At 41.7% G+C, this 12,961-nt stretch overlaps 1 protein-coding gene across 1 annotated transcript in view; it reads left to right on the forward strand.

Moving 5' to 3' along the window:
- Positions 1–12,961, forward strand: part of LOC307198480 (ATP-binding cassette sub-family A member 17-like) — a gene marked incomplete at its 3' end in the record, with an annotated part of 91,141 nt that overhangs the window by 18,536 nt on the left and 59,644 nt on the right. Inside the window, 4 exon segments of the mRNA XM_079945452.1 lie at positions 862–1,024; positions 2,480–2,739; positions 7,392–7,508; positions 8,442–8,559. Of these exon segments, the coding sequence (XP_079801578.1) occupies positions 862–1,024; positions 2,480–2,739; positions 7,392–7,508; positions 8,442–8,559 (658 nt within the window).

Here is a 12,961-nt window from a genome sequence, read left to right on the forward strand (position 1 = left end):
CTGGAGTCCCAGCTCTGCAGCGTCCTACTGTGTAACCTTGGGACAGTCACTAACATTCCTAGGCCTCAGTTTCCTTATCAGTGTAATGAGATTAATAGTAGTTCCTAACTCATAGAACCATTGTGAGGATTAAATGAATTTATGCCTATAAAGTGCTTAGAACAGAGCCTGGAGCAGAGGCATTTTCCAGAAGGGATAGTTATTGTCATTATTACTAATCCCACGGACTTCAGATATGGTAGATCTGTTTGTTTAAGGAAAAGGCAGTGTTTTAAATATCAGAATACTTGTTTTCTGCTTTAGGATGGGAAAACAACTAATATAGAGCTTTTGTGTTGTGCTGTACAGTCTATCTAATGATCAGTTGTTAGAACTGGCATGGGATGTTGGTAGGTGGAGACAAGGCATTTTTCGAACACTTGCTAATGCCAGGCCCATCACGGGGGCCATCTCACTTGATCCCACAGCACCTCTGGGGTAGGTACTGTTAACATCATTCCCATTTTACTGATGAGGAAACCAAGGCAAGAAGATTAAGTAATTTGCCCAAAGTGCCATGGCTATTCATTAGGAGATTGGGGTTTGGATCCAGGTGGTCTGGCTCCAGAGCCTGCACTCAGAATTATTCTGCAGCACTCCTTTCCGGATGGGGGCTCAGTAGCCCCTTGTCTGTTTCTTAGGATGGTCACAGCAGAATGCAGAGAAGACCACAACTACAGTGTGCTCCGCAGAGGAACATCTACCACTGTGGGTGCCTTTCCTCCCATCGCAGCTGACGTCAGGCACACCCTTGCTCTGTCCTGTTCCTTTTCTGAGTTTCACAATCTCATGACCGAATTTGTTTCTCTTTATTCTTCATAGGTTAAGTATTACTTGCACTTCAGTTGTTTTCAGAGGAATTATTTATTCTTGAGACTAATACTCCATGAAGATGACTTTCAAGGCTGGAGCGCATCCTATCTTTATCCTCCTAACCTAAGCCAAGAACCCTGGGACTATGGACTTTCCGATGGGGGATCCCCTGGTGAGGAAGCCTCTGTGTGTTGTCATGAGCACAGCCTGCTTTTGTCCCATATTTATGATGCTATTTGTGTTGTTTTTGCTCTCTAAACACTTGCTACAGTAACATTTCAGAAGATGTTGAAGGGGTTACATTTAGAAATGTGGCATTCTGTAAAATGCTTACATTCTAGAGTAAGTTAGTCTAGCAGTTATGCATTTGATTGTTTTGTGCTGATACTGAATTGTTCGAGAGAAGAATGGAATTTTACAGGAACGAGTGCCTTCTTTATGTTTCTGTATGTGTTAACTTTTCTGCTTATAAAAATGTGTACCTGCTGTTAACTCTCTGCAGACTATGGGAGAACAGTGGGACAACGTGGAGATCTGCTCATCCTCTCTACTCTGCAATAAGCATCATATTCCTGACTGGAGGCCCAGGAACTGATCCTCTTTTGGACTCATGCCCTCCACTTCACTGTCGAGTTTTGGTCTCCCTCTTTGTGAGGGGTTTAGGGTGACCATCCTCTAGGGAACTAACTGCTCTTAGAAAATTAAGTTGACAGTCTGCACCACCTTGTAGAAGTAACCACACAATTGACCTGAAGCCTTGGGCTTGCAAGCCCCCCAAGTGGGAATCCAAGTCCCAGGGTTTATAGTTTCATGTGATTCTAGAAAAGATGTGAACAGTTCTGCAGTCAAGAATATCTAATAGTTCCCAGAACTTTATCATCAAATTTGTTCCTGCCTTTTTCATCCTGACAGATCTGGAGGCCTCCCTAGGTTTAGGCCAACAGAAGACCTTAGTCGCCTCTACTCCAGTGCTGGCATACCCCACCCTGGCTCTGCCGGTTTGGAGGCCTGTGACCCTTGCTTGGTAGTGAGGCCATTATTTCTTAGAAGACTCCAAAACCAGGGCTCTTTGCCTTTCAATCTATTGTTCCCCAAAGCTGACCTTAGCACACCAGCTGTGCTATATTGAAACAAGGGTTACTTATGGTAAAGACTGTTTTTGAGGCTTGGCAGCAAAATTCAGTGACGATAACCCTTGGACTACAGCAGTGACAACTCAGAGACAGGTCACAGCAGTTGAGGGGGGCTGTGTCTTCCAAGTGCTTTGAATTTAACTACTCCTGTGTGCTGAATGAGCAAAACTGCAGAATGGGCACCCTTTCCCTGAAGCCTGAGTACTTAGGGGAGAAGATGCAGCCCCACCTGGAAGATTGTAATATTGGGTATCCCTTATTTTGTCTGCCCAGAACTACTTTACCCCATTTTCTGATAAAAGACATTGTCCCTCAGCCACAGGGTTCCCATTGTGACTTTCTGCTCTTCCATATTGTAGCATCTTGGCTATAGAAATGCCTTTTCTATTCCTGTGTGTGTGTGAATGGCTAGCCATGACCCATCTGAATTATCTGTTGTTTTTCATCTTCATTCTTAATCTCTTATACTTGATATCCACTGCTTTCTGCTGTAGGATACAACAAAGAAGGCTTCCTGGCCATACAGCATGCAACAGATAAAGCCATCATGTGGCACCCCGCTCCCAATGAGACGACCAAGTTGTTTGAGAGTCTCAGTGTGCTTCTGAAGAGATTCCCACATGGAGCCTATGTCCAGGACAGTTTCTTCCTGGTCCTTCAGAATGAGTTCCCTCTTTTCCTCATGCTCAGCTTCATCTACATTGAGCTCACCACCATCAATTCCATTGCACTGGAGAAAGAGAGAAAATTGAAGGTAACTCCATCACATCAGATGTGTGCCTCTTCCTGGACAGGAATGTATGGGAGCTGCTAATAAAAATGGCCAGAGTAGGAGGGAGGCCAAGGCAGGTAAGAGGTTGCTTTAGGTATCAGAGCAAACTCCAAGCAACTTGGAAGTTCTTTCATCATTTTAACCGGCTTGCAACTTAATTCATGTTATTACATGAATTCTTACTTTTAGACTGGGAGCGTCCAGCCTAGTGGTTCCTGATTTGCTAATACGCAGCCTCACACATGATAGGTGTTCAGAATATGTTTGTGGAATGACTAACTGATAAGTGAGGGAAATAATCATCCAAAATTAACTCGGTCTCATTTTGCTGCAAGGTAGATGGGAAGCGTTCTGTAGAAGATACAACTTAAGACAAAGTTGATCTTTCTGCACTCCTCTGTTGCTTACTTAATCTCTCCTATTACTTCTCTCCTCACTTTTTGCTCTTTAAAAAACTTCTCTTCTCACTCTTTAGCTTTCTTCTCTATTTGTTGATTCTTATGTATTAAAATAGCCTGCCAGTGGCTCCCTGAGCTATGCTTGGCCTCACCAATAGTGTTTGGTTTGCTCTGTCTTCTTGCATATTCAGGCATAAGGAGCAGTCTCATCCTACTGCCTTGTTAGGCTGCATCTGATAGGGTGGAAAGGCAGGGAACCTGCTTTGCACTGCGATGGGTGATGGTGGGACAGTGGCTTACCTGGCAGGCCTCTCCACTTGGCTCTGCACCGACTGAAAAACCCCAGGGAAACTAGAAGCTTCTGATGTGCTGTTGGAAACCCCTTTTAGTTCCTGGATGAGAGAGAGAGTTTCTTTTTCCTGTTTGTTAAACTGTTTCAGCAACAAATTGGTGGAGGGAAGGGGTGGGCATCAAATGTTTACACTTAATGCCATTGAATTGGTTGTGTGTTTCCTATTTCACGCTTGAGTCTACTCTTTAGACAAGAGTAGGTTAAAGAACACTTTTGAAAAACTTAAGAGTAACCACCAATAGTATTTAAAAGTAGGATATATAATTCTTAAAACCCTGGAGAAAATAAAAGGAAAGAAAATATAGTTCATATACCAAAAGACAGAAAACAAAGGAAATCACCAAAAAAAGCCTACAGAACAGAAAGTATAATATTAAATAAGGTAGCAGAAGACCAAATACGGCAGTTATAAAATAATAGTCGATGGGATCAGCTTTCCTTTTAAAAGAAAGAAAAAATTAGAATAGCTCAAGAAACAAAATCCAACTAACACAAAATGGCATAAAACATGTTGTGTGTTGATTTAATAGTATGTACTTGTATGTGGTGCTTGCCTTGTGCTGGGCAGCACTGTAGGACCATTCATTCCTTTCACCCTCCTACCTTTTATTTGGCCCTCCAGATGCACTCTTCACTTATCTCCACTTTGTTCTCTGTCCGGAAGACTGAGCCGCCCATGTTCCAAAACATGCTCCCATGAGGAAGGAGCCCTAAGAACCTCAGAAAAAGGAAGTAGGGGGCTGAGGTCAGGGTGTGTCCTGTCCCCCCATCCCAGTTCTCTCTCCACAGGTAGTTTTGGGCTCGGTTTGTCCGTTAGCTGAAGGTCACTGTCTTCTCAAGGTATCTTGCTCCACGAGACTCTCTCCTCTCCTGGGGTCTCGTGACCTCTCTTCCTTCTTACCCCTTTGGGCCCAAAGGTGATAATAGCTCTGTTGGCTGCTGGCCCTAGGTTTCTGCACCATCCTAGTGTTTCCTATCACTGTGTAAGCATTTGTAATTAGGCCTCTTATAAACAAACCCTCCTCAGATTATTCTGATTTGAGTATAACATCTGTTTCTTTTAGGGACCCTGACTGATACACAGTTCTATGAGATAACTACTACTATTATTCTATTTAGTAGAGGAGGTACCCTGAGGCACACAGAGATTAATAATTGCAAGATAACTTTATACAGGACAGTACAGCTAGCAATAAAAAACAATTTTCGGGGCTTCCCTTGTGGCGCAGTGGTTGAGAGTCCGCCTGCCGATGCAGGGGATACGGGTTCGTGCCCCAGTCCGGGAAGATCCCACATGCCGCGGAGTGGCTAGGCCCGTGAGCCATGGCCGCTGAGCCTGCGCGTCCGGAGCCTGTGCTCCGCAACGGGAGAGGCCACAACAGTGAGAGGCCCGCGTACCGCAAAAAAAAAAAGCAAAAAAACAATTTTCGTTCTCAGATAAATAATATCTCTCCCTAAGCAAAGTAAAACAGATTTCTAATAATTAAGCTTTTGCCTTTCCAAGTGGGATCTTAAATGACATATGCCAGAGAGGAATATGCTCTATTTTGGCTGGGTGAAAAAGGGTGTCCACTGGGGGGTTCTAGAAAAGCCCTTAGCCTTGGAGGCTGATAGGATCATGAATTAGCTCCTCCTTTCTGTTCACATTATAACTGAGACTCAGCCCAAACCTTTCAACTGTTCCTTGGTAAGGAACCAGGAGCAGGTAAGTTATAGTCCAGGAGGAGTCATGAATATGGGATCTGTTCCATGAAGGAGGATGCCCTGACAGAATTTGTCCCTGGGACCAAGGTGGGAGAATGGGAGAGGGGGGCAACCAGTGTCACTTTCCACTTTGAACACAGAATACAACCAGTATTCTGAGAGCTAGGCCCTTTTCAGATCTAGTTTTGATATGGTCTGACTATGTAAATAGGTTGAGGAGGATTAAAATGGATTGTCTTTAATTTAGAAATCTCCTGCACAAGCCCTCGCACCCCAGCATAAGCCCTTTGCTCTAGTTGAATAGATCCCTTTTCTATCCCTTAAGTAGGTGCTAGCTATTCCTCCTGCAGGTGGGCCTCTCTGTTTGGAATGCCCTCTACTTCAAAATTCATACTATAGTTCATGTCCTTCAGGAAACCTTTCTAAATTTCATCAAATTTTCATCCCATCTTCCCATAGCATGTTGTTTCCACTTCTATTATAGTATAGATGGAGCTTTCTTAACTCGTCTCCATGTAATCCATTCCCAAATTAACTGACACTCCATCACTTCTGAAAAGCTTTTTGCTTGGAGCTCCCAGCACACTGCAGCTGGTGAGCTTCTCTCTACTACACATGGGCTTATGGCCTCTCACCTGCTGAGTTGTGTGTTTATCAAGGTTTGTTCCTAAATCTCTTCATACCTGTACACGTTCTAATAATTTGTGCCTTAATTAAATTTTATATAAATGGATGAAAGGAACTGGAGTTGCCTTTGAAAGTATATTTGAATGTTTTGGAAAGATTCAGTAAGGTAGCTCTCTAAAGACATGTTAGTAGAGAGTTCCCTGGCAGTCCAGAGGTTAGGACTCAGCGCTTTCATTGCCAAGGGCCTGGGTTCAATCCCTGGTTGGGTAACTAAGATCCTGCCAGCTGCACAGTGTGGCTGGGACATGGCGGGTGGGGTGGGAGGACGGGGGGAAGCACGTTAGTAAATTTCACGTGGGTGAAACCGCTGTAAAATTTGGGGGAAAAAATTATAAAAGCCTGGGAAGAGTCTGTACTAGGTTACTTTACACCTGTATTTTGCATCCTCAGTGCACTTTGAAGACTGCGATCCTGGAGTGAGCTTTATGTGGACATTACACTAGTGCTCCAATGAGCACGCCCATGCTTCAGAAGAAGAGTTCATGTTCTGACATCGCAATACTAGCACACATGACACATTTATGTGCTTTAAGTGAAGATGAAATTTTAAATCATGTGTATGTCACTTTTGTGATTTCCTGATAACCAACTTGTTTTTGATTCATTGACCTACTACCACATCCAATCTTAAAAGATAAAAACTCTACTTCTGTACTTAGGGTGTGGAGTATACAGGGTTATTATCATATATGTATCTCCAGTACTAGATTGTGAACTTTTGGAAGGCAGTCGCTCTGCCCGTTGTATGTTTTCCTCATGGTACCCAGCATAGAGCTTTGCGTTTATTCACTTATCAAACATTTATTAACTTGTATTTACCAAACATGTGCATGTGAGTTACAGACATAAATGACACAGTCCTTTCCCTCAGGTGATTTATGTTACAAAAGAATCCCAAGTGCTAAGGTAATGGAATGTATAGATGTGATGGCTGTGTGGAGGATGGGCAAAGCTGACCACAGAAGGCTTCACAGAGCAGGTAACTCTTGAACAGGTTTTGAAAATCAAGTAAGATTTCACTACATAAAGAGAGAATGAGAGAAAAAAGAGTCAGAACAACGTGTGTGAGAGGCAAAAAACAAAAACAAACAAACAAAAAAGGCATATAAGTCACGGTGTGTTCAGTGAATTGCAGGAAGTTTTTTGTGACCAGAGCACAGTATGCCAAGGAGTTTAGATTCTATCCTCAGAGCCATAGGAGCCATTTACTAATAGTCAGTGTTCAATAAATGAGTGAACTAGCAGTATACCTACCATTGCAAAAGAAGAATAATTTTAACACAAGGCCTACTACTAGATAAACTCCACTTTCTGGTTTGTAGGTCTCTTTCCAACTCATTCAGTCTTCATCACCTCCAGGATCCACCTCTTCCCAGGACACACATATGACCCTTCATCCCAGACTGCTCAGGTTTCAGTAATAAACAGCTAAGCCAGACCAGTTGAAACTGAGCATTAGACTCTGTAACATCTGGTTCTTTTGCTTTTTCTAGGAGTTTATGTGTATGATGGGGCTGCACAACTGGCAACACTGGGTTGCTTGGTTCACCATATTCTCCATTTCTGCCTTCATTGTTGTTTCTTTCATGACCATTCTGTTCTGCACAAAGGTACACGTCTCTTGTCTTTCAGGATGTGCTAAGCTGTGAAGATATGGGGAAAAAATTTGGTGTGGTGTGGGTGGTGGTGCTGAGATTCAATAGATGATGAGAACACAGTTATTGATGAACATTTTTAAAACCTCAGGTTGATATGTGGTGGTATTTGCTAAGACTTTGGCATAGGAAGCATTGAAACTTTATGATCTGGGAGAGCTTTGCCCTCCCTTCAGTTCACTGGTCTTCAAGTAGTGGACCTGGGTGTGTTTACTCCATTAGGAAAGTGGAATTCCAAAAGATGTCTTTTATAAACTTTAAAACATTGCAAATTTTGTGCTTCATAAATAATTGAAATAGCTATTGTAAAAGATAAGAACATTCTTTTATGCCCATGGTATCTTGTTAATTTTTCCTCTTATGCTGTCAGTGGAATTTAGTGTTCCAATTTGCTAACTTGTGTTTAATAACTAAATTATAATATATGGATATATGAAAATTTACCTTCTAAATCACCAAACTTGGGGCACTTTGTTCAAACGAAGGCAAGAGAACCCAGACTATATAGCAAAATATATAAAACAATGAAAACGGCCAGAAAGCAATAAAAAGAGGAAATGTAAGATATCAAAAGGAATATTAAAATTATTTGTAATAGTGATAATGATAAATAGGATAAACTCTCTTATTAAAGAAAAAGGAACATTCACATTGGGCCAAAAATTGATATCAAACTTATGCTTTCCTTACAAGAGATACATGTGTAGAGTGTAATTTGTAAGTGGTAATGGAAGCTGGATCAAAGGTCTGCCTTAAAAATATATATATATTGTTTTGCTTAAGATAATCTTGGTTTTTAAAAAAATTTATGCAGTGTTTTAGGGTCCTTTATGCCTTCTATTCGTTCTTTTCATGTAAAAATTATGTGCATCTGTGATTGTTTTGTAGGTAAACGATGTAGCAGTGTTCAAAAACAGTGACCCTAGTTTGATATTTGTGTTTCTAATGTATTTTGCAATTGCTACAATTTTCTTTGCATTCATGATCAGCACATTCTTCCAAAAAGGTGAGTCCTGATACAATCTTCTGTCAGGGAGTGTGTTCATGACTTCTTTTCTTGGTAGCATTGCTGTTCCCATTATCTGTGGCATTAATTATTATTCCTTCAGAGTCAAGTTTTCACTTTTTAAAAAATTAATTTATTTTATTTGTTTTATTTTTGGCTGCGTTGGGTCTTCGTTGCTGCGCATGGGCTTTTCTCTGGTTGTGGCGAGCGGGGGCTACTTTTCGTTGTGATGTGCAGGCTTCTCATTGAGATGGCTTCTCTTGTTGCAGATCATGGGCTCTAGGCGTGCGGGCTTCAGTAGTTGTGGCACATGGGCTCAGTAGTTTTGGCTCACAGGCTCTAGAGCACAGACTCAGTAGTTGTGGCGCACAGGCATAGTGGCTCCCCGGCATGTGGGATCCTCCCAGACCAGGTCTCGAACCTGTGTCCCCTGCATTGGCAGGCGGATTCTTAACCACTGTACCACCAGGGAAGTCCCTGATCAATTGATTTTTGACAAAGGGGCCAAGACAATTCAACAGACAAGGAAGAGTCTTTTAAACAAATGGTGCTGGAACAACGAGATATTCACATATAAAAGAATGAAGTTGGATCTCTACATAACATCATACACAAAAATTAACTCAATGTGGATTATAAACCTAAATGTAAGAACTAGCTAATACTATACAACTCTTAAAATAAAATACAGAAGTAAATCTTCATGATCTTGGGTTAGACAGTGATTTCTTAGATATGACATCAGAAACCCAAGTGATAAAAAAGAAGACTGAGGGGCTTCCTTGGTGGCGCAGTGGTTGAGAGTCCGCCTGCCAATGCAGGGAACACGGGTTCATGCCCCGGTCCGGGAAGATCCCACATGCTGCGGAGCGGCTGGGCCCGTGAGCCATGGCCGCTGAGCCTGCGCGTCCGGAGCCTGTGCTCCGCAATGGGAGAGGCCGCAGCAGTGAGAGGCCCGCGTACTGCAAAAAAAAAAAAAAAAAAGAATCTGCCTGCCAATTCAGGGTACATGGGTTCAATCCTGGTCCAGGAAGATCCCACATGCCGTGGAGCAACTAAGCCCATGCGCCACAACCACTGAGCCTGTGCTCTAGAGCCCATGAGCCACAATTACTGAGCCCGTGCACCACAACTGCTGAAGCCCACATGCTCTAGAGCCCCCGTGCTGCAACAAGAGAAGCCACTGCAATGAGAAGCCGGCACACAGCAACGAAGAGTAACCCCTGCTCGCAGCTACTAGAGAAAGCTCACATGCAGCAATGAAGGCCTAACACAGCCAAAAAAGAAAAACAAACATTACAGGGGACTTCCCTGGTGGTCCAGTGGGTAGGACTCCATGCTCCCAATGCAGGGGGCCCAGGTTTGATCTCTGGTTGGGGAACTAGACCCCACATGAATGCTGCAACTAAGAAGCCCTCATGCCACAACTAAGAGAGTCCATGTGCCACAACAAAGATCCCGTGTGCCGCAACTAAGATCCAGCACAGCCAAAATAAAAAAATAAAAGTTAAAAATAAATAAAACACCTACAGACCAGTATCCCTTATGAATATCAATGGGGAAATCCTCAACAAAATACTACTAAACTAAATCTAGCAGCATATTAAAAGGATTATACACTATACCAAGTGGGATTTATCCCAGGAATGCAAGAATGATTCAACAGATGAAAAGCAATCAATGTAATACACCACTTAATAGAATGAAGGAAAAAATAAACACAATTTTATTCATTTTTATTTATCACAATTGATACTGAAAAAGCATATGATAAAATCCAATATGTTTCATGATAAAAAAAAATTAACAAACCGGGATATAAAGGAACTTCCTCAACCTAATACTGAGCATTTATGAAAACCCCACAGCTAGCATCATAGTCTGTTGTGAAAGATTGAAAGCCTTCCCCCTAAGATCAGGAATAAGACAAGGATGCTCACTTTCCCCTCTGATATTCAGTTTTATACTGGAAGTTCTAGCCAGAGCAATTAGGAAATAAAACGCATGCAATTTGAGAAGAAGTAAAACTATCTCTATTCAAAGATGACATGATTGGGCTTCCCTGGTGGCACAGTGGTTGAGAGTCCGCCTGCCGATGCAGGGGACACGGGTTCGTGCTCCGGTCTGGGAAGATCCCACATGCCACAGAGCAGCTAGGCCTGTGAGCCATGGCCGCTGAGCCTGTGTGTCCGGAGCCTGTGCTCCGCAACGGGAGAGGCCACAACAGTGAGAGGCCCGCGTACTGCAAAAAAAAAAAAAGATGACATGATCTTATATATGAAAAATCCTAAAGAATCCACAGAAGGAACTATTGGAGCTAATAAATGAATTCAGCAAATTTGCAGGGCACAAGATGGACACACAAAAATCAGTTATATTTCTATATACTAGCAATGAACATTCTGAAAAGGAAATCAAGAAAACAACTCCACTTAAAATAGCATCCAAAATAAAATACCTAGGAATACATCTGACCACTAAGATGAAATACTTGTACACTGAAAACTACAAAGCATTGCTAAAATAAATCAAAGAAGTCTTAAATTGATGAAAAGACATCCTATGTTCATCGATTGGAAGACAATATTAAGATAGCAATACTCCCCAAATTGATCTACAGATTCAATTCAGTCTCTATTAAAATCCCAACTGCCTTTTTCTCAGAAATAGACAAATTTCATATGAAATTGCAAGGGGCCTCAAAATGCCAAAACAATTTTGGAAAGAGTTGGAGGACTCACACTTCATGATTTCAAACTTACTACCAAGCTATAGAGATCAAAACAGTGTGGTACCTGCATAAAGATAGACATACAGACCGATGGAATAGAATTGAGAGTCTAGAAACCCATACATCTCATTACCAAATGATTTTTGACAAGGATGCCAAGACCATTCTATGAAGAAAGAATAGTCTCTTTAACAAATGGCACCAGGACAATGGGATAGCCACTTGGACTTCTTCCTCACTTCATTCTTTATGATGGCTGAGTAATACTCCCCACATTTTGTTTATCTATTCATCTGTTGATGAACATTGGGTTGTTTCTACCTTTTGACTGTTGTGAATAATTCTGTTATGAACATTCATGTACAAGTATCTGTTTGAGTCCCTGTTTTCAGTTCCTTTGGGTATACACCAAGGAGTGTAATTGCTGAGTCATATGGTCATTCTGTTTAACTTTTTGAGGCATCATCCAACTGTTGTTTTCCACAGAAGCTGCACCATTTTACATTCCCGTCAGCAATACACAAGGGTTCCAATTTCTTTGTAGAAATATCTATTCAAGTCCTTTGCTCATGTTTTACTTGCATTGTTTGTTTTTTTGACATTGAGTTGTAGGAATTCTTTATGTATTTTGGATATCAATTCCTTAATAGGTATATGGCTTGCAAATATTTTGTTCCATTCTGTGAGTAGTCTTTTTACTCTCTTGATAGTATCTTTTTTTTTTTTTTTTTTTTTTTGCGGTATGCAGACCTCTCACTGTTGTGGCCTCTCCCGTTGCGGAGCACAGGCTTTGGATGCACAGGCTCAGCGGCCATGGCTCACAGGCCTAGCCGCTCTGCGGCATGTGGGATCTTCCCAGACCGGGGCACGAACCCGTGTCCCCTGCATCAGCAGGCAGACTCTCAACCACTGTGCCACCAGGGAAGCCCTGATAGTGTCTTTTGATGCATAAAACCTTTTAAATTGTTGAAGTTCAATTTATCTATTTTTTTCTTTTGTTGTCTGTGTTTTTGGTGTCATACGTAAGAAACTATTGCCAAATCCAAGGTTATGAAGATTTTCCACTAAGTTTTCTTCTAAGAGTTTTATGGTTTTTAGCTTTATGTTTAGATCTTTGATCCATTTTGAATTAATTTTTGCATATGGTATAAGGTAAGGGTTCCACTTCATTCTTCTGAATGGCGATATCCAGTTTTCCCAGCACCATTTGTTGAAAGACTGTCCATTGAATAGTCTTGGCACCCAAGTTAATTATATTTGTGAGGGTTTATTTCTGGCCTCTCTAATGTATTCCATTGGTCTTTATATCTAGAGTTTGAGAAAGATTGGTGTTAACTCATCTTTAAATGTTTGATAGAATTCACCAGAGAAGGCATCTAGTCCTGGGCTTTTCTTTGTTAGAACAGAACCTGAGAGACCTGTGGGACACCATCAAACACCAGCATACACATCATAGGAGTCCCAGAATGACAAGAGAGAGAGAAAAGAAGCAGAAAAAATATTTGAAGAAATAATGGCTGAAAACTCCTCCTAATTTGATGAAATACATGAATCTACAAACCCAAGAAGCTCAATGAACTCCAAGCAAGATAAACTCAAAGAGATCCCCAGTAAAAGTCTAAAATTCCGATTGTCAAAACTCAAAGACAAAGAGAGCATTTTGAAAGCAGC

This window comes from Stenella coeruleoalba (genome assembly GCF_951394435.1).
Source record: "Stenella coeruleoalba genome assembly, chromosome: 15".
NCBI lineage: Eukaryota > Metazoa > Chordata > Mammalia > Artiodactyla > Delphinidae > Stenella > Stenella coeruleoalba.